Source organism: Urocitellus parryii, chromosome 9 (genome assembly GCF_045843805.1).
Source record: "Urocitellus parryii isolate mUroPar1 chromosome 9, mUroPar1.hap1, whole genome shotgun sequence".
In the NCBI taxonomy this organism is placed as follows: domain Eukaryota; kingdom Metazoa; phylum Chordata; class Mammalia; order Rodentia; family Sciuridae; genus Urocitellus; species Urocitellus parryii.
This window is the reverse complement of record NC_135539.1, coordinates 116961604-116984394: the sequence shown is the minus strand read 5'-3', so window position 1 is coordinate 116984394 and position 22791 is coordinate 116961604. Positions and strand designations below refer to the sequence as shown.

At 33.7% G+C, this 22791-nt stretch overlaps 1 protein-coding gene across 4 annotated transcripts in view; it reads left to right on the top strand.

Annotated features, from left to right (window-relative positions):
* Camsap2 (calmodulin regulated spectrin associated protein family member 2) overlaps window positions 1-22791 on the top strand; it is an 86065-nt gene that overhangs the window by 55249 nt on the left and 8025 nt on the right. Inside the window, exons 5-12 of one of the 4 annotated variants that reach the window (XM_026397171.2) lie at window positions 1601-1633; window positions 4917-5058; window positions 5281-5420; window positions 13701-13794; window positions 15886-15979; window positions 18368-18402; window positions 18823-18892; window positions 19620-21822. In XM_026397171.2, coding sequence (XP_026252956.1) covers window positions 1601-1633; window positions 4917-5058; window positions 5281-5420; window positions 13701-13794; window positions 15886-15979; window positions 18368-18402; window positions 18823-18892; window positions 19620-21822 — 2811 coding nt within the window. Of the gene's footprint in view, window positions 1-1600; window positions 1634-4916; window positions 5059-5280; window positions 5421-13700; window positions 13795-15885; window positions 15980-18319; window positions 18403-18822; window positions 18893-19619; window positions 21823-22791 lie in introns of all 4 variants that reach the window. The other 3 variants (XM_026397170.2, XM_026397168.2, XM_026397167.2) reach the window with 3 other exon arrangements.

Below are 22791 nucleotides of genomic sequence, written 5' to 3'. Positions count from 1 at the left end.
TCATATTTGGCCAGTGGAAGCCCCTTCAAACTGAATCCTATACCCTTTGTCCTTCCTAATTTCCTGGCTTTACAAGATGTTTAAAGCACATTTTGTAGCTTCCTTATCATATCTCTGGAATCAGACATTTCTCCAAGAAGTCCTGACTCCTTTGGAGAACAGTATTTATAAACTATAAAATCTGGGCACTAAGCTTCTCATTGCCAGTGGAGTGCCATTACTTCTAGGCTGTTTCAGCAGAGAGCTCAGAAATAAACTTAAAAATATATGATCATGAGCTCATATTTAAACTTCTGATTCCAGTTCAATTTTACAGAGTTCTTTTTTCTTTCTTTCCCCTATTCCATATCTGACTCTCCCTTCCACAATGAGAATTCAGACTTCCAACATCAATATATTTTTACTTTTTGCTTGATCCATTACAACTGCTACAAAAAATCTAGACTTGCCAGATTAGTCCCTGCCATACACAGAGACTTAATAAAAGTTTTTACCTATTACCTGTGGTTTTTGAAAACCCTTGTTTCTCATAACTACTTTTACATCTTAAAACAGGACTCAGGGTTGCAGTTTTACCAGTACCTTCCTGGGAACTAAAGAAGGGGATTATTGCTGGTCATTTCAGAAATGCAGTTGCTCTTCAGCAAGGAAATTGTGTTATATATTTGAACTTTTGAAGCCTGTGTATATAAGCATGTATAGAATAAATATTTGTTCTTCTAGGACTTTATTTGTTTTGGTTATTTTTACTTCAATTGGCCAATCTATATGGTTTTCCTTTTTTCCCTAATAGGATGCTACTACCAATTTAGACCAATGAAGAGGTAGAAGAAAGGCCAAAACAGTTTGAATTAGTGAAAAAATCTAATTAAATATTTTATAAGAAATTTGGAGTAACTTAAACCATTATATCTGAAACTTTTACATACCTGCTATTGGGAATAGTCCACAGTAATTTCTTACTACTGGTTTCTATGCAATGGATTCTTCTAGTCTAAAAATAACAAAAGATTGAGAACTTTGACACATTTTCAGTGGCTTCCTGCTCTTTGATCCTGTTCTTATACTTTTTGAGGCTATTATAACTCCAACTGCCAAAAATTTTCTGTTAAATGGGAGATTAACATATGTGTAAGATTAACATACACGCAACAAAGTCAATAGGGTCATTCTTCCAGTGCTGTAAGAAAAATCTAAGGAAATGTTATCTATTTGTGGGGGCTGATTTGAAGATCTATCCCTAGAATTGTTTTGCTTACCTTATGTGATATAGATTTATTTATTTTTATTTTCAGTATGACATGTGATTCCCAAACTCAGAAATAAAATTCTTTTTTTTTTCAAAATATGCAGCAAGCATATCCTGAGTATCCAAAAATGAATTTCTATATATGTGAGAAGAAGGTGGTAGTCTTTATTATTAGGAACCTTTATCTTCTTAATTGAAGTAATTAATTAGCATGTGAAAAAATGTTCTGAGAATTATAAACTTGGAACTCCACTATCGGAAACTCTAGTATAATTTGTTAATTGAAAATAATTCTGATGAATTTTCCCTTTACCTTTTGCTTTCACCCTTTTTCTGCTGCTTCCTCTGAAGTCTCCTTCCAAATGGTTTTGGAAACTGGTTCCAGTAAGTTTGCCCAGCTACTTCAATTTGCTTTCCAGAATTGCAGTTGTAGAATGATATTGTTCATATCTTGCTGGTATAATCATTTCATATATTTCTGTTAGTGACTGAATAGAGATTTGGCTTTAAGATATTTGATCATGAGGCTGGGTGAATAGCCCAGCTGATAGAGTGCTTGCCTTGCGTGCACAAGGCTATGGGTTCAATCCCCAGCACCAAAAAGAAAAAAAAAAAGAGAGATATTTGATCATACTGTAAAATGGAAAGATAGTAGATCTAGCCAAAATGTAGATTAGAAATTTTTAAAATAATTTAAAGAGCATCATTTTGCTAATCTTTATCAGTATTCGTATTCAGTAAGTAAGTAAAACCAATACAAAAACAACTAATAGATGTAGAGTGTTATGAATTTTAAGTAAATTTGAATTGCTTGTATAAATTATATTTTTAAAGTATCTTTTTGACAGAGTCATTTTCTGTTAAGCCTGAATTATAGAGGACAATCTTTTGTGTGATGAGAAAGTAAAAAGTTCTCTGTGTCCTCAACAGTATTGGACCTAATCTGTATTGAATTCTGATTTGACTTGAAGAATTGATATTTCAGGATTAAGTCTGAGGGTTATACCAACAAGAATAAAAATATAATTTAGAAACATATCATAATGTTGACATAGAAAATGTGGTTCTCCTTTTAAATACCAAGTTTTGTTTGTAGAAAGAATAGGAAATAATTTCATTCAGTGAATTTTACAAAGCATAGAGTATGTTCAAGTATAAAAGGCTGGATGATTTTCTTGAACTCTAGGCAAACTGAGAGTTGTGCATAACCTCAAGAATTAAAAGTTGGTTTACCTTTTGTCTCTCCAAGAATATAATCCTCACACAACTCATAATTTTCTGATTGTCTAGTCTAAATCATAGACATTTATTTCTAACACCGTATGAAGCTGTGCATGTGTGTTAAGCTGTATATATACACACATACATGCACACATAAACACAAACACACACACACACCTTGTCCAAAAGTACTGCTTGGCAGAAGGAAACAGAATAAATCACACAATTCACTTCTTTATTCCATGACCCTTGGTAATGGGTTCATTTCAATTCAGATTATAGGCTGAAAACAATTTAATCCTAGAAAAGATCTGGGAAGTTTGGGACTGAATCCAGTCCAATTTAGAGGATGTCTGAGAGGCAAACGTTTTGATTCCAGCTAACAAAGAAAAGAGGGTAAAGATCTGGAACAGTGCTTACTAAAGGTAAGAAAGGTAACTTAAAGCTAGAAGATGCTATCGATTGAGCCAGGCATGGTAGCCCACACCTGTAATCCCAGCAACCCAGAAGCTTGAGATAGGAATATTGCCAAGTTTGAGGCCAGTCTCAGCAATTTATTGAGACCCTATCTCAAAATAAAAAGGACTGGGGAAGGAGTATTGGAGTACCCCTGGGTTCAATCCCAGTTCCAAAAATAAATAAATCAATAAATAAAATGCTACTGTTGATTTCTTTTTTCTCATTCCTTTTTTTTTCTTTCCTGTCCCTCTAACTTCTCTCCTCTCCTCTTTTCATGGTTGATTTTTAAACTGTCTCCTAGCAACAAAGTGAGGAAGTTTTCTAAGGATTATGTAAAAGTCTGTATTGAAAGACTCTATATAGTTCATGTAAGTAATTATGTTCTGAATATAGGTGTTCTAGTTAGGAATATACCATTGACTATAGATGTCTAGCTTTCACTGATCAATAAGAATAAATTCTTCCAAAAATCTTCAAGAGGATAATATGTTCCAAGAATCTTGTCCTTGGGTAGCCAGAGAGAGAGAAGCAGAAATAAATATCTCTTTCTTTATTAATGTATGTTTTTCTGAGGGATGTCATTCAAAACATGTAATTTTACCACCAAATAGTTAAATGTTCTTTTCAATAAATTTTTCTATTTTATTCTTACAAAAATATTTCTCATAATTACATTTTAATTATAAAATATAGTGATGGCAGTTTAAATGCAAATAAAAATAAAATTAGTCTCGATTACCTCTTTTTAAAATGACTATTTAAACACCTATATAAATTTTGCTAATAAAATACTTTAATATTCACCATCACTAAATCTTGAACATTCTATTTCTCGGCTTTAGGAAAGCTACTAGCTACTAACAGCTAACTTTATTGATTGCTCTGTGTGCCCAGCAGTGTGCACAGCCCTTTATGTCCATCATCTTATTTAATCCTCCAGTGGTTCTGTGAAGTAGGTCCTGTTATTATCCCCATTTCACAGATGGGGAAAATGAGAAAATAGAGTTTTAAGTAACTTGTTCAAGATCACAAAGCTAATAAGTGGCAGAACCAGGATCTGAACCCAGGTAATCTGACTCAATCATTTGTTCCCTTAACCAGTTATACAGCATGTTTCTTCTTTTGAGAGCTCTCCTAAAAACTTATATCCAGCCACACCAAACAGTCTTTAGAAAACAAAGTCGTCTTCTGTTTTTGAGGGGGAGCACCCTTATGCTTGATTTATATATTGGTTAATGTTACCTGGATTGGGAGTTTTTTGTTTCAGAGTTGTTAGCACTTTATTTGTATTATTTCTCCACTGAAACGATGAACCAGAAGAGTATCTTGGTGCTTTGATAACTATTCTTCAAAGTTGCATTTCTTATCTCCATATTTCTCTTAAGAATAGTATATTCTTTTACCTGCTCCTTTTTGATAACTCTAGTAACTCTCTCTGCTCAAATAATACTTTTTGCTCTTCCCATTTAAGAACTTTCAAGGGCTGGAGATGTAGCTCAGTGGCAGTGTTTGCCTCCCATGCATGAATCCCTGAGCTCAGTCCTTAGCACCACAAAAACAAAAAACAAAAAGAACTTCTGGCCTTTCTGTGTAAGAACTTTCAGTCTAAAGTAAGTCTTAGTATTAAAGTAAATGAACTTTGTGATCTACAAATGAACAGAATTGGTGATTTGGGTATAAAGTGTCCAAATATGTTTTGTGATGCTTTTTAAGTATTTAACCAAAGTGTGATTTCATGTGAATTAGTAATATAATGTTATATTAAATATTTAACTTTGAAATTATACTGTTATTGCTGTGTATTTAACTGGTAATATCTGGTATTATTTAGAAAAGAAGGATATTGGTGAATAGTTATCACTTCTCTTGGTTTATAGATTACTATTTGATATGTTAGAATCTTTAATTCTGAATTTTTTTCCTGTATGTTGCTTAGTACTTGTTTATTTTTATCTCCCCCTTTTCTATGTATATATATATATTGTAGGCTCGTTATAGGAAAGAGCAAACATTGCTTAAGCAACTGCCTTGCATTCCATTGGTAGAAAATTTGCTGAAGGATGGTACAGATGGCTGTGCGTTAGCTGCCCTTATTCATTTTTACTGTCCTGGTGTTGTCAGATTAGAGGGTAAGTGTTCCAGTGAAATATTTTTATATAGATAGTAACAAATATTTAACATAATATTTAATAAGTATTGAAGGCTTAAAAAAAGAACACTTTGTAATGATCACTTTATCTGTAAATGTGTATTAAAGAGATTCTATATATTTGGGTATTTGAACTATCACTAATTATGAAATGTTCATCAAATTAATCCAAAGTCATTACCTTGCTTTTTTTCTATTTAAGATATTTGTTTGAAAGAAACTATGTCTTTGGCTGATAGTCTATATAACCTGCAGCTGATTCAAGAATTTTGCCAAGAATACTTGAACCAGTGTTGCCATTTCACCCTGGAAGATATGCTATATGCTGCTTCATCTATAAAAGTAAGTTAAATTATTCTCTTTGCTTTTTTGAAGTTTGTATAAGAGGAACATACAAGATATATAAATGACCTTGTTACTTTAAGCTTATAGTTTAACTGTATCAATCAAGAACTTTTGAAAAAAATAGTTTGATTTTTCTTCTTATATATATTTTTTAATATATTTAAATATATTAATAGCTGCAGATTTCTTTTACAATGCAAAGTCAGACAAAGTCATGTATAAAATTGATCTGTAGCCTTAATGTTAACAGAATAGAACATGAGCCATTAATATTTCTAGACATAGATGGTAATAAAAAGTGAGATTCTTCCTTTAAAAATAATGAAGGATTTTTTTCTTCAAGAATTTTAATTTAAAAAATATAGAAAAATAAGGTCATATACTATTTAATTATCACTTTGCATAAATATGTAGTATAGTTATATAAAATGGTATCTGCATGTTTCTATATATGTAATGAGCATGAAATTAAAATTTATTATCACTAGGTCATATGAATAGTTATTTAGTTATCAAAATATTAAAAATGTATCACCTTTATTGTCTTTCCATCAGTGTTTGCTTTCAGATTTCATTAAAAGAATGATGAAATTTTATTTAAATTAGTGATGTTTCATTGATTGTAAGTCAAATATATTTTATTTCCATTGATATTAAATGTTAAGGATAATAATCATGATTAGAGTTTTGAAAACTGCATTTTGTTCTGAATTTTGAAAATTGGGTTGTTATAAGTACTGTATTTTTAATACTTTAAGGATTGTTTCTTATTCTTTAGAGATTATTTTAGTAGTATATTTTATGTGAGTCATTAATATAAATTCAGAAATTGTAAATATTGTATAATTGATTCATACACACAGTTTTATAAAACCTTGAACTTTAATATTGTAGTATAATTATGTATATAAGAACTTTATAGGTTTTTTTCAATTCCTAAAGAAAAAAAGTATTTAAAATAGTAATTTATTTGTGCCGGGCTCTGTGTTGCATGCCTATAATCCCATGCTCCAGAAGCTGAGACAGGAGGATCATGAGTTCAAAGCCAGCCTCAACAACTTAGCGAGGCACTAAGCAACTTAGTGAGACCCTGTCTCTAAATAAAGTACAGAATAGGGCTGGGGATGTGGCTCAGTGGTTGAGTGCCCCTGAGTTCAATTCTCAGTACAAAAAAAAATAGTAGTTTATTTGAAGTTTAGAGTTCATTTATATTACATACATGATGGGAGTCACATGTTATAAACACAAATAGCCCCCATGGATATAATTTACATTTCTAGGAAATGATTCAGAAGCAGATTATGAAAATGAGTAGGGCCATCTATTACTTTTTGAGAATTTTAGGATTTGTTTGCATCTGCTCTTAACAAGTGTAACATGAATATTCTTAGAACAAGAGCTCTAATTAAGACATTGTCTGTGCCAGGTATGATAGCACATGCCTGTAATCCCAGCAGCTCAGGGGGCTAAGATAGGAGTATTTCGGGTTCAAAGCCAATCTCAGCACTTTACAAGACCGTAATCAACTTAGTGAGACCTTGTCTCAAAATAAAAAAAAACATGAAGGGCTACGCACATTAAGAGAATGAAAAGAGAAAGGGTGTCATGGTGCCCTCCTGTAATCCCAGCTACTCGTGAGGTTGAGGAAGGAGGATTGCAAGTTCAAGTGTCCTGTGGTTCAGTCCTAGTCTCTGTCTCTCTCTCTCTCTCTCTCTCTCTCTCTCTCACACACACACACACACACAGGAGCCAGCATTGTCACAAAAATGTAATATGGCAAAAATTGAAGTATGTCAGGCACTGTACTGGGGTATTCATTCATTTATTCACTCAACAAATATTTATTGAATCTTCAGTTTTCAGGATAAAGCAGTGAACAAAACAGTTCTGCCTCTCTGCCATCCCAAATAAAATTGCCCTAATGGTGTCTACAGTCCTGAAAGATTTCCATTGGCTTAGCAGAAGAGACATGTTGGTAAACAAATAGGGACAATTCTATGCTGAAAGAGATAAAGGAACCTAGTATAGTGGGAGTAGAGAGAAGGAGGTGATCACTCAGCATTCAGCGGGATTATGGAAAATGTCAAGGAGGAAGGGATCCGTCAGATCTCACAACAAAACCCAAAATGGGAAAGAAAGGGGAGGAAATATTGTCTGGAAATAAACCTTTTAAAATGCCATTATATTTGCCCCTTATTTTAGAATATGCACTGCGTATTGGTGTTAGGCCATTCCTTATTGCTAAGAAGTATTTTATCTAGTGACTAGTAGTGTGATTAGTAGGTGGTCATTTTTAAGGACAGTTTGTCATTATCCAACCTGGTTTAACATGTTTAGAAAATACAAATCCTTGTGTTTGATCCTGAGCACAGCAAAAAAAAAAAAAAAAAGAAAAGAAAAGGAAAAGAAAAGCAGAAGCTATATAAGGATTGTTCATGGTGGTAAAAAGTTGGAAATTATCCTCATTACTAAAGTCATAATTTTAAATGTTTTGTAGTGTAACTGAACTGTTTAAAGGAAGGAGGTAGAGATATTTCTGCTAAGGTAGAAAGGTATCTAAGACATTATGTATTGAAGAAAGCTTTTTCTTTTTTCCTTTCTTCTTTTTTTTTTTGGTGGTGTTCCTGGGGATTGAATCCAGGACCAGTAAACCACATCCCCAGCCCCCAGATTTTTTTCTATGTATATGCAAAGATGTACACATACAGTCTACCCTCTGGATCCGTGGGTTTCACTTCTGTGAATTCAACCAACCACAGATGGAAAATATTCAAAACAAATTGTGTTTATACTGAACATGTATAGACTTTTTCATATTATTATTCCCTAAACAATTCAGTATAATAACAGTTTATATAGCATTTAAACTGTATTAGATATCATAAGTAATCTACTGGTGATTTAAAGTTTTGTGTAGGTTGTACACAAATGATACACTATTTTACATAAGGGACTTGAACATCTACAGACTTTGGTAATAGTGGGGATCCTGGTGCCACACCCTTTTCCTTTCCCACCCTGGTAGATACTGAGAACATCATAGATGCACAGAGGAAGGTTTGTAGAAGGCTACAAACAAAATAATAGTGATTTCTCTTGAGTGTGGTATTAGGATATGGGGGTTGGTTAAGGCATAATTTACCTTTTATTCTATATGATCTAAATTTTGTATTTTTACATCATTTTAATATATAGCTATATCTGACATTCTAATAACTAAAAGAAGAAAAGAAGCTTTTAAATGAAATTAATGTAGTATCATTGATGGAATAGGGTGACAGATTTATTGCCATTTAATCATGATAAATTTATAACAAAATAATCTTCATGAACTTTGATTATTGGGAACATTATTGAGCTCTTAAGCAGTGTTTTTCCAAAAGATAAAGTCAGCTTTCAGCTAACTGTATAAGTAGAGTGGAACACAGCACCAATACTTACAAAGTATTTTATATTTTGGCTTTAGAAAGTATACTATAAAGATCAGTATAAAGGGAAAAAAAAATATATATATATAAATTACAGTAGTTTTACTACCTGAGATACCTCAGCCAATGTTTGGATCCTGTGCTGACTAGTCTTTTGGTGTGCATATATTTATTCATTTATGTTTTGTCAATAGATATTTATTGAGTATCTATTATGTTGTAGGCAGTGTTGTAAACAACTGACCATGTAATGATAAGCACAGACTTTGTCTGGCAAAACCTTGTAGTCTGGTAGGTAAGATGAGAAACCCTGAAGAATATGGTACTAGATAAATCTGGAGAAATGAAAAAGGAGACCCAATCAGGTAACCTTCTGTAGGCAATACAAAGTTTCTCTTTTATCTCTAGAGCAATGGAAGAGTGGGTAGGGGTTGCATTTTGAAAAACTTGTTCTTAATAAGCCATAGAAAAAACTTTGTGTTCCAAAGAAGAATCAGCATCATTATGATAAAGATGGAGAGCAGTTTGAATCAGAGTTTTTATAATGAAGATGGCAAGAATTGGATAGATTGCAGAAATATGTAGGATGTAGGATCTGCAGGTTTGATGATGAGTTGGATACGAGGAGGGAGAGAGAAGGAGGTGTTAAGAATGACTGTAGGGGGCTGGGGATGTGGCTCAAGCGGTAGCGCGCTTGCCTGGCATGCGTGCGGCCCGGGTTCGATCCTCAGCACCACATACAAAGATGTTGTGTCTGCTGAAAACTAAAAAATAAATATTAAAAAATTCTCTCTCTCTCTCTTTAAAAAAAAAAAAAGAATGACTGTAGGTTTCTGATTTGCTGAAATACTGGAACACTGGTACCATTAAATGAGACAGGACTGGACTAAGAGCATATTTATGGGGAAAGTGACTATTACACTTTTGGACTTTAGTGCCTTTGAAATATCCCAAAGAAAATGCTTTATAATCCAATGTTATATAAGTATAGTCAATACATTTGAGAGCCATTTGGTTATGTGGTCATAGGCATTATCAGCATGTCAAGGAGGGGAAAAATGAAGAATATCAGATACTGCTGAGAGGTTATATGAAAATCTGTTTGATTTAGCAACATATTTAAGTCATTGGTGACTTGAGCAAATGCTGTTTTGAAGAAATGTGGCTCAGTGCCAAACTGGAATGGGTGAGGCAATAGTAAGGGATGGAATGAGAGTGTCCGTGTAGACCCAACCCACTCTTAGGTAGATTTGTGAAAAGGTAAGAAGGTAGATGGGGAGAAATGGGAGAATGATGGTTTACTGAGGAAGGTTTTATTTTCTTTTGTTTTTTAATAAAGAGAGATTTGAGCATGTTTTTTAATTTGTTTGTTTTGGTATTGGGGATTGAACACAGAGTTTCTTTACCACTGATCCTATATACTTAGTGCTTTTAATTTTTTATTTTGAGACAGGGTCCTGCTAAATTGCCTAAGTTGACCTCAAACTTTTCTCCTGCCTCAACCTCCTGAGTTGTAGGGATTATAGACATGGGCTGGCTTTGAGCATGTTTAAAAGTAGCAAAAATTCAGTTGAAAGACATTATAAATATAAAGGAGAGAGGAATATAATTGAAAACATAAAGTTGGGTGCTGTGGTACATGCCTGTAGGTCCAGCTACTTGGGAGGCTATGGCAGGAAGATAATTTAAGCTCACAAATTCAGGATCAGCCTGAGCAATATAGCAAGACCCCATTAAAAAAATAAGTTTTTGTTTTCAAGAGCCAGCAACTGTGGTGCACACCTGTAATACCAGCAGCTAGGGATGCTGAGGCAGGCGGTTCAAAGCCAGACTCAGCAACTTAATGAGGCCCTAAGTAACTCTATGAGACCCTGTCTCAAAATAAAATATAAAAAGAGCTGGGGATGTGGCTCAGTGGTTAACCACTTCTGGGTTCAATCCCGGTACCAAAAATATATATATAAATAAATAAGGCTGGGGATGTTAAGCACCTCTGGGTTCAATCCCTGGGTACCAAAAACAAAAAGTTTTTTGAGAAAGCAACCAGGGATGAGATCCACTGCACAATCTGTGGAATTATGAACATTCTCATTACTTTTTAAAGAAAAATAGTATGCCTTTACATATAAACATTTGAATATCCTGGGAATTTATAGTGTAAAAAAAACACTGAGAGTAACTTAAGAAAGCTGCCAAATTTTGTTCATCAGTGTGCATTGAATCCTCCATAATGCTCCAGACTCTCATATTCAGCCACCTATATGTAGGTTCACTTAAGGGTCTGATGAATATCTTAAAAGATAATAATTTATGATTTCTTGCGTTACCTGTTTCCCCCAGTCTTCTCCATTTTGTTAAGTGGCAATATCAATTGCTTCAGAAAAGAAACTCTTGATTCTTTCCTTTCTTTCACATTCTGGATACATAAAGAGGTAAATATTTGAGATAAACATTTGAAAGTCACCAACTTAAATATGAGAAACAAAACCAATAGAGCCCATGGTCTAAGGGAAAGTATATGTAGAGCCTTACAGATCATTTATAGTTAGCAGATAAGAGGAAGAAGGCAAGACATTGTAGAACACCTACCTGTATATCCAATGAAAATTTTTAAAACAAATTTAATATGAAATAAGACCTCACTCATCAAACTTTTAATCAATATAATAATTATAATAATAGTTTCATTAGGTACCAAATACTCCAAATATTTATATTTATTTTGTATATATATATATTTTTTAAGGTATATATTAAAAATAACTCTGAAAATACTTTTTTTAGTCTTTACATTTCTTTATTGAATCTTTGACACTGTTTTTTATAATCAGGTCAGTGAAGACTATCAAAAAATGGTTTCCCTGAAGGTGTGTGTACATGTACATATATTTTAAAAAAACAACAGCAACAACAACAAAAATCCTCATTTTTGCTTTGAAATTTCAAAAGCTATCACAATAGCTCATAAAATCTACCTATATACATAGATGAATTTATACAGATCTATTGAAAACATTACCAGTATTTCTATGACAATGATTAGCTTTACACATTTTAGAACATTCCATGGCAAATATTCCTCTGAAAATATTTATTAAGTACATGAACATCAGGACATACTTCAATGTAATGTAGCAAACTTTTAGATGTATAATATTTTACATCTATTGGACTTTCTAGGTTTGATTCATCAATTTTAAGCAGCAATATTGTTTTTATTTTTATTATTTTTAAAGATGACTTTATTATGATTTAACAAGTAAAAAGAGCTATGTAAAAGCTTAGGACAAGGGGGAAACCATGAATGTATTAATGCATTTTTATGAAAAAGGCTCTTTGAAATAACAGTATTGATTGCTCCTTACCATCTAGGAAAAATATGAAATTTTATTACTATTTGTTAGGAAAAACAATAATGACACAACATTACATTCTCATTGATTTAATAACTATGATTCGTTAAGCTTATTGATGTTGCAGGAAGTTTGCATTATGACCTTGCTCTATGGATGGCTGGAGAGAAAGAAAACTATCACAGGGGAGGTCACTTATAAGCAGGGAGTCAGAGTCAAAATGGTAATTCAGTATGTCAAGCTCCACTCTTCAAATTTGCTTTACATAGTATTGAGATTTCTAGTTTGTTTGTTTGTTTTCCAAAATGCATTCCACTACCATATATAATTAAAAAGAAAAAATTTTAAAAATGAGAGAATAAAAAAAGTCAAAAGGTAAAAATCTACATTATTTAGTGGTCTGATACTTTACACTTTCCAAGGATTTTTGTTTTTAAAACATCAGAAATTTATTAGTTGCTCAAAACATTACATTGATCTTGACATATCATATATCATACATTTGTTTCAAAGGGGGTATGAATTCTTATTAAAATTATTTTTAAAATACTTTATTTGTAGATGGATACAGTACCTTTTATTTATTTATTTATGTGGTGCTGAGAATTGAACCCAGTGCCTCACATGTGCTAGGCAAGTTCTCTGCCACTGAGCCACAACCCCAGCCCCTGAAAACAGATTTTTATATAGTCCTATTTTAAAAAAATTTTCCAAGTATCTCAGATTAAAATAATTATGTGTACAGCTTTTATGTTATGTATATTTAAAATATAAAGTTGTAGTATAAATGTGTTTTTGAGGAGCCTTTTAATTTCAAGCCATTTAAAAGTATTTGCATTTTGAAATATAAATAAAAATATTGTTGACTTATCCTTATTAATAACTTATCAAAGTTAAATGGATGCATTAAATTGTATGAATAATGTTTTTTGTACATTTCAAAATTATTAAGGCCTCCCCTTAACAATCTAGAGTTTGGGTGTTATATAGCACCTAGATTACCATTGAGTTTAGCATTGTCAAGCACATGGAAAACAATATTTTTTTTAACTATATGCCTAGTTACTTTTCAGGGAAATTTCCAGGACTCTGACTAGAGTAGCTTAATTTTTTAAAAAATTATAACTGCTCTTCAGGATATCAAAAGATTGAATACATATTTGGTTGATTGTGTTTACTTTGGAAGAAAAGTACCTTACATATTAGAGTTCTACACAGCTAGAGATGTTAATACCTGCTAGATAAATTGGACCACCATTCTAGAACCATAAATAAAATCACCAAAGAAGTTTTGAACATTCATAATGTTTACCCACAAGTGCTAATATTTTATTACAGAGTTAATAGCCTATAGTAGAAATTCTTCAGTAGTGAACGAATTGAGATTTAAGCCTACATTTAATAGAACAGATTATAATTCTACTTATCATTAATTCATGATCAAGTGTTACTTTATTTAGGTTTTTTTTTTTAATTTTCTTAACTTCCTTATATAGAGTAATTATTTGGTGTTCATGGCAGAACTCTTCTGGTGGTTTGAAGTTGTGAAGCCATCGTTTGTACAGCCTCGTGTTGTTTGTCCACAAGGAGGTAATCAGTCTTATTTTTTTTTACTTCTTTATTCTTAACATAGAAAATGTGGAAAGTTTTTATAACTTCACCTGGTTATTCTTCTAGAAGGAAGCCTGTTATTGTTTTAGATTTTAGCTATTAGTCTTGGCAGATTTTGAGTATCCTAATATTTAAAGTCACTAAATCCTGTTTGAGAGACAGATGATTAAGAATGGTTAGGAGAGGAGAAGAGAAAATGGAGAATGTGACTCTGAATTTGAAGTTTTATGTTATGAAACACTTAGTTTTAATTGTGTCCCCTTTACTTCTCTTTGCATCTATTATTCCTATCCCTACCTTTAATTTCCTATTATAGTTTTAAGTTTTGATATTTTACCCAGAATCCACTCACATTATGCCTTGGCTTTAACAAACCTAAAACTTGAATTTGCCTTTAATTTGCCTTTCATTAAACCTTTAATAAAAAGGCTTGTGGCAGGGCATGGTGGTGCATGCCTGTAATTCCAGTGACTTGGAGGCTGAGGTATAGGAAGATCTAAAGTTCAAAGCCAGCCTCAACAATTTAGTGAGGCCCTCACTCAAAATTAAAAATAAAAAGACAGCTCAGTGGTTAAGTGTTTCTGCATTCAATTCCCAGTGGCCATCCCCCAAAAGGGACTCATGTATGTTTTTAAACTTGGTGTGCTTTTTGATTATTACACTATCATGATTTATTGATTGTGCATAATATGAATAAAACTAATCAGAAATAAGGAAGTTAGTATAAACATCCCTAGGAATAAAGAATAAAAATTCTTTCTGAATTTTCTCTAAAGCAGAATTTTGCATAGCAAAACAAATTTTCAGTTTAAATCCAGGGAGTTATTTCTACAAGGAAAAAAAAGACCCTAAATTATAGGTTTAGCTCCACTAATGAACTTTTTTCCATCTTAAATTATGGGACAAGTTCTTTCTGCTACCTTTGTCTGCCCTGCCCAACACAAAATAAAATTGTTGTGCATCCCAATTAGTTAGCAGATTTGGCTCTAAATTGTATTTTTATAATCCTGTAGTTATCTCCACCCTTCCAAAAAGGTAAAAGAAGAGAAGGAGAAGGAAGAAGCAAAAAATATTTGCCAGTGGAGAAGCATATCATTCTAGTTGATAGTGAGCTTACCTCACACAGCCAGCACACTGCATCTCATGCAAAAATTTGTGAATACACGATAATGAGTATTTCATCTGTTTTAGTGCCTCTATGTTGTTTAAAGTAGATTCTAAACATTGAGCCATTAGATAACAAAGAATGCCTTTAAAGAAACTCAGATTCTTCCTGAAGGCTATTAGGTAAGGTTACATATCTTTAGTAATTATCATAACCAATATTTGGACAGAGTTTAACAATTAACATAATGTTTTCACCATTATGGCTTTCTGTGATTTCATCTGGGAAGCCCTCTACTCAAAATATTATGGCTGTTGCATTAAATGCCAGAGTCAGAAAGTAAATTGGTTTCCTTCAAAGTTATTTATAAAAATGTAGACTACTGGGCTGGGGATATGGCTCAAGCGGTTACACGCTCGCCTAGCATGTGTGCGGCCCGGGTTCGATCCTCAGCACCACACACAAACAAAGATGTTGTGTGCGCCAAAAACTAAAAAATAAATAAATATTAAAAAATTCTCTCTCTCTCTCTTTAAAAAAAAATGTAGACTACTTCAGCGGGTCTGATTATTCTCCAGTGAAATTCCATCTTTTATTAATAAAATGCCAGCTACTTGGTAAAAAATAAAGATGGCCATATGTTTCTGAAAATTCTATGAAAGCTTTCGCAAAATTTTCATTTTAAATGTCTGTATTTATTCTGTGGGAGGCCTTTTTCCCCCAATTAGCCTTAATCAAGTAAAATTTAAAGCATCAGAATATTTCAATAAGAATTTTAAAGAGAATTTGACTCTTTGAAATTTTAAGAAAAAAATAAAAAACTTATAGCATATGCCATGATTTTTATATAATCAGTAAAGGAAATAGAGAATGAATCATGATTATTTATTTGTGGCCCATAATTCCTGACATAATGTTAGAAACATGCTAAACAGGTAATTTTAAGGTTTTATCTTTTATTCTAGCTGAACCTGTGAAAGATATTCCATCAATTCCTGTCTTAAATGCTGCCAAAAGAAATGTCTTGGATAGTTCATGTAGTTCTGACTTCACTTCAAGGTAAGATTCCACAATGACTACATTTTTACTATTTCCATTCTGTTTACTAATGAAATCACATATTTTATTACATTAAATCAGTTTTAAAATTTTTGTTTAGATATTGAGCTAATTTAAAATTAGCTTACCTGTTAAAGCCTGTTTTAACTTAAATATAATTGAACTTTACACTGAAATTATGAACCATACTGAAAAGTGGGAGATTATATTCTGAGGTTATAATAAACAATTGAAATCAAACTTTTGCTCTATAACTTGATTATAATTGAGAATTACCTAATAGTATATTTGTTCACGTTGTCTACTAGTGTCTAATAGTCTATGAGTGTGTGTTGTGTCTAGTTGGTGACTCAGCCCTAAGGGAGAAATTTTAAGATTTTATTTGGATTTTTAATTTTTTTTTTTAAATCTTTGAAGCAGCTTTTACCACTGTTTTATTTTATGGTTACTATGTCTATTGAGAGATATAGCAAGAGAATATCTGTTACAAATATTGAATAGTGAATGCATTTAGCTTTTAATACCAGGAACTGAATTTAAAAGCAAAGTAAAAATTTTCTTCCATTCAATATTAGGATAATCTTGACTATTGTTCCAAGTAATAGTCATGAGTTTGTTAGGGACATGAGTTTGTTTAAGAATGTTTTTGGCAGATCTTCCTGGAAGCAGCTTTTCATTTGTGTTTATTAGAACCTGAAATTTACGTTGACTCTGGACTCCCCAGTCTACCTGGTTTTTAAGTTTAAAATTGATATGTTTTCTGCAATTTTAGAAATTCAAGCAGATCAATCAAAATACATTTTTAAAATGATAAGCAAAAAATTCAAAGTACTTTCTGTATGAATTATTGGCTTAATGTAAAATTATTGTGTAGCTGTCACCTACTCCTCACATTTAAGACATTTTTCTCTCAAGTGTAGTCCAATGAATACAAAACCCAAGGCCTTTTAATACTTACTTACTTAGCAGGTCTTTTACTGGTGTGAACTTTCTCATGTGTACAAATCATTTCTTATAAATTAAGAAAGCATTCTCTTTCCTTACCCTCTAATTTACTACTGAGTTTTCTTACTACTTCCATTAAGTTTTCTATTCTATAACTATCTACTGTCTCTATGGTTTTGTATAGAGGTGTTAAGTTAGAACATTGCTGATAGAAGAATTTCAGTGTATTTTTTTTCATAGAAAACTTCTCCTAAATATTATTTTCTCAGTACTTTCCTGGTTTGTTACATAGTGATACTTCCTTCCCTGAAACTTTAGAAAACCCTCAATGTTCCACGTCACTCTTGTACTATTAAGTAATTTGATTCCACTTTAAAGATGAAAAGTAAGACTTGCTATATCTAGGAACCTGATTGAACAATGTTCTACATTCCGACACTAGAAAATGTTTTCAGTTAAGTCTTGTGTCTTAGTGGCTGCTTTTTCCTAGCAAGAACCTTTTTTATAACCAGATATCTAAATCCTTTTCCTTGAAGGGTTATTGTGCAATGCCATTCTAGGCTCCTAGTCATCCTGTTACTTCTTTATGTGTCCAGTAGGTCTCCAACATTGTAGAACATTCAAGGAAGGATTCAGTAATTTCTACTCATCCTGGGAATAATATAGTCACAAACTACAAAAGTCCCTACATCTTGTTTCCTAGCTTCTTCTTAGCTGATTAAGGGTGGGAATACCTAACTCCTTCACTTTACTGCAAGGAGGGACACGGCAGACTTAAAATTTATAAAGAGAAAAATTAAGAGAGGAAAGCTTGATTATGCCAAATGTCATAATTTGAGGAGATTATCTAATCCCCTGAGTTAAGTGGAATATGGTAGAATTAAATAGGGAGAAATAACAGGAAGAGTTCGTATCTTTATAGACAAAGAGGTCTTCAAGGTGAAGCTCACCGTCTTAATGTAACTGTTAGATGTGTGTGTGTACAGGCACAAGTCCATGAACAGGGAGACTGTCAGGGTCTCTTATAAGGGTTTATTATGCATGTAGTTTTTAGAAATTTAGATTTGACCAAAATATTTCAAATTGGTGATTTAATTTAATATCTTTTATTTTTGTTTTTCTTTTGGTAAGGTGAAAATAATATGCCATATCTTGTTCCTTAAGGACATTGAGATATATATGAAAGTACTTTAAGTTGTTTAGCTAAAAGACATAAAATTAATGTACATACATTTAATTATAGCCATTATTTGATTTAAACAATAGATTATTATTTTTTATAAGATGTAGAACCAGAGGTGATAGTATTATCTTTTTAAGTTCAGTCATTCTGTATGAAATTTATATTATATTAAAGAGCTAAAAAGAAAATTTTAAATGTATTCTACATTGCAGTGGGGAAGGAGCTACATTTACACAGTCTCATCATCATTTGCCTTCTAGATACTCACGAACCCAAGCTCATTCTTCAGCCTCAGGTAGTATATATGAAAAAGCCGAAGGAAAATGTTATTTTAGAAAGTTACCTGAGAAATGATTGAGGATGAATGTATTTAGACTTTTTTCTTTTCCTGTGGAGTGACTGTTATGCCCTATGCTTACTTTTCCTAATAAAATGAAATACTTCATATATATGTAACTTCTTACTTTTTTGAAGTGGGGGAGCAGTACTGGGGATTGAACCCAGGGCCTTACTCATGCTAATCATGTAGTTCTACCACTGAGCTACATTCCTGGCCTCTAATATTTATGTGAGTGTGCGTGTGTATGGGGAGGGGGGGTATCCTGCTTACTTTGTAGCACTATTAATGAACCCTCACATATGAAATCTGTTAAATTACATATAAATTAAGATTTTTTTACATGATTTCATGGCTTTTTCTTTTTCTCATTTGAAGGAGGAATTAGAAGGTCTTCATCCATGTCTTATGTTGATGGCTTCATAGGAACGTGGCCCAAAGAGAAAAGGTAAACTGGATTATTCTTAGGATATTGACATTATCAAGAAATGCCACTGTGTGTGGTGGCAGAACACTCACCTGGCATGCATGAGGCACTGGGTTCAATCCTCAGCACCACATAAAAATAAAATAAAGGTATTGTGTCCACCTACAACTAAATACATACATACATACATAACATACATACAAACAAACAAAATAGGGCTGTGGATGTGGCTCAGCCATTGAGTGCCCCTGAGTTCAATCTGTGGTACCCACAAAAATAAGAAATGCCAATTTTATCTTTATCTCTCTTTTATTTTTAGCCAGATCACCAAATCTAGAATTTTGGTTAGTACCTAAATTTAAAAAGGACAACACAGCACAGGCCTATAATCCCAGCAACTCTGGAGGCTGAGGCAGGAGGACCATGAGTTCAAAGCCAGCCTTAGCAAAGGCAAAGCGCTAAGCAACTCAGTAAGACTCTATCTCTAAAGTACAAAAAAAGGGTTAGGGATGTGGCTCAGTGATTGAGTGCCTCTGAGCTCAATCCCTGGTATATCCCTTCTACCCACCCAAAAAAGAGACAACACAGACAAATGCTAAAGAAGTCAAAGAGGCTAAGTTTAAAAGGTAGCTAAGCTAGGCATGGTGGCTCATGGCAAAATTCCCAGCAACTCAAGACTATGATTCTGAAAAATAAGTAAAGAAAATAAATAAAATTATAAGATTTTTCTCCTTAATTTTTTCCCCAGATCATCAGTACATGGTGTTTCATTTGATATTTCTTTTGATAAAGAAGATAGTGAACAAAGATCCACTTCTAACCGAGGAATCACTCGTTCCATTAGTAATGAAGGACTTACCCTGAACAATAATCGCGTATCTAAACACATTAGGAAAAATTTGTCCTTCAAGCCAGTAAATGGAGAAGAAGAAGCAGAAAGCATTGAAGAAGAACTTAATATAGACTCTCAGAGTGACTTCAAATCCTATGTGCCCCTTAATACAAATGAACTAAATTCTAATGAGAATATTCATTACAAGCTTCCAAATGGAGCTTTACAAAATAGAGTACTTCTAGATGAGTTTGGCAATCAGATTGAGACACCAAGCATTGAAGAAGCATTACAAATAATTCATGACACTGAAAGATCTCCCCATACACCTCGGCCAGACCAAATTGCTAATGGCTTCTTTCTTCATAACCAAGAAATGAGTATCCTAAATTCAAATATCAAGCTAAATCAATCTAGTCCTGATAACATAACTGACACAAAAGGTGCCTTGAGTCCCATAACTGATACTACAGAAGTAGACACTGGAATTCATGTTCCTTCAGAAGATATTCCTGAAACTATGGATGAAGATTCTTCTTTGAGAGATTATACTGTAAGCCTAGACTCTGACATGGATGATGCATCTAAATTTCTTCAGGATTATGATATAAGAACCAGCAATCCCAGAGATGCTTTGAGTCCTTGTCCAAGTACCATAAGTACAAAGTCTCAGCCAGGTAGCAGTGCTTCTTCTAGTTCTGGAGTTAAGATGACCAGCTTTGCTGAGCAGAAGTTCAGGAAACTGAATCATACAGATGGAAAAAGTAGTGGAAGTAGTTCTCAGAAAACTACACCAGAGGGCTCTGAACTTAATATTCCTCATGTGGTTGCTTGGGCACAAATTCCAGAAGAAACAGGCCTTCCACAAGCACGGGACACTACACAGCTGTTAGCTTCTGAAATGGTGCATCTTAGGATGAAACTAGAAGAAAAGAGGCGTGCAATAGAAGCCCAAAAAAAGAAAATGGAAGCTGCTTTTACTAAACAGAGGCAGAAAATGGGAAGGACAGCATTCCTTAATGTGGTAAAAAAGAAAGGAGATGGGATTTCCCCTCTTCGAGAGGAAGCAGCTGGTGCAGAAGATGAGAAAGTATATACTGATCGAACAAAAGAAAAGGAATCACAGAAAACTGATGGACAAGGGAGTAAGTCACTAGCAGATATAAAAGAAAGCATGGAGAATCCTCCGGCCAAATGGCTAAAGTCACCAACTACACCTGTTGATCCTGAAAAGCAGTGGAACCTGGCTAGTCCCTCAGAGGAGACTTTGAATGAAGGAGAGATTTTAGAATATACAAAATCCATTGAAAAGTTAAATTCATCCCTGCATTTTCTACAACAAGAAATGCAACGCTTGTCCCTTCAGCAGGAAATGTTAATGCAAATGAGAGAGCAGCAGTCATGGGTGATTTCACCTCCACAACCCTCTCCACAGAAACAGATTCGAGATTTTAAATCTTCAAGACAGACAGGCCTGTCGTCACCTATTGCACCGTTCTCTTCAGACTCCCCTCGTCCTACTCATCCATCTCCACAGTCTTCTAACAGGAAAAGCACATCTTTTTCTGTTAAAAATCAAAGGACTCCTAGGCCAAATGAATTAAAGATAACACCTTTGAATCGGACCTTGACACCCCCTCGGTCTGTGGATAGTCTTCCTAGGTTACGAAGGTTTTCCCCAAGTCAAGTTCCCATTCAGACTCGGTCATTTGTATGTTTTGGGGATGATGGAGAGCCTCAGTTAAAGGAATCCAAACCTAAAGAGGAGGTTAAAAAGGATGAATTGGAATGCAAAGGAACTTTGGAACAGCATGGACATAATCTTGAAGAGAAGGAGCTTAAACCTTTTGAGTCAACAGTTTCTGAAGTCCTGTCACAGCCTGTCACAGAAACTGTATGTCTGACACCAAATGAGGACCAATTGAGTCAACCCACAGAACCACCTCCTAAACCTGTTTTCCCACCTACTGCTCCTAAAAATGTTAATCTGATTGAAGTTTCCCTCTCAGATTTGAAACCTCCTGAAAAGGCTGATGAATCTGTTGAAAAATATGATGGAGAAAGTGATAAAGAACCACTTGAAGATGATCAGAAAGTATGCTGTGGATTCTTTTTTAAGGTAATATTAATCTGCATCATTTGGGACATCTTTATTAGATGGGTGTGTGTATGTATATTTTTATGTTTATTCCTTTAGTAGGAGTCCCCTTTGTTAAAAGTCTGCCATTAATTCTAAAATTTATTTTGGCACTGCTCTCTTGGTGGACTGTGGTAATATTTAAGTGCACTGGAAGCGGTAACAAATCATTTTATCCTAGTCGTGACACAGATATATTATTCCCTGTTTTTGCATCTCTACCTCTCACTTTCACAAAGGCCTTTTTGAAACTAAGTTATTTAGTCTTCAAAGAATGATTGACTCCATTGCCAATTTGTAAAAAAATTCGTAACTGAGCATGTGTATAAGTATACATTAGGTTTTCTAAAACCTTGACCATCTTTCCTTACATATTTTTATTTTTAAAAAAAATCTTTTGAAAACTAACCAGATACAGTCTTGAAAGGGAAACATTTTTTAAAGCATATAGCCATGCATGGTGATTCACAGTGGTAATCCCAGCCACTCAGTAGACTGAGGCAGGAGGTTTGCAAGTTTGAGGCCAGCCTGGGCAACTGAGTGAGACCCTGTCTCAAAAAAAGCCTATAGCTCAGTGATAGAGTGCCCCTGGGTTCAATCCCCAGTTTGGCGGGGAAAAACAAGAATACATAGTTTGAGTAGCTGTCATTGAAATAGCTAATTTTGTTGTTGTAGTGCTAGGGATTGAAACTAGAGCCTCGCATGTGGAAAGCTCTCCACCACTGTAGAACCTCAGCACCTGAAGTAACTCCTTTAAAAGCATTGGAAGAAGCTGGGCGTGGTGGTGCCTGTAATTGTAGCAGCTCAGGAGATGAGGCAAGAGGATCACTAGTTCAAAGCCAGCCTTAGCAACTTAGCAAGGCACTAAGCAACTCAGACCCCTTCTCTAAATAAAATACAAAATACGGATGGGGATGTGGCTCAGTGGTCCAGTGCCTCTGAGTTCAATCC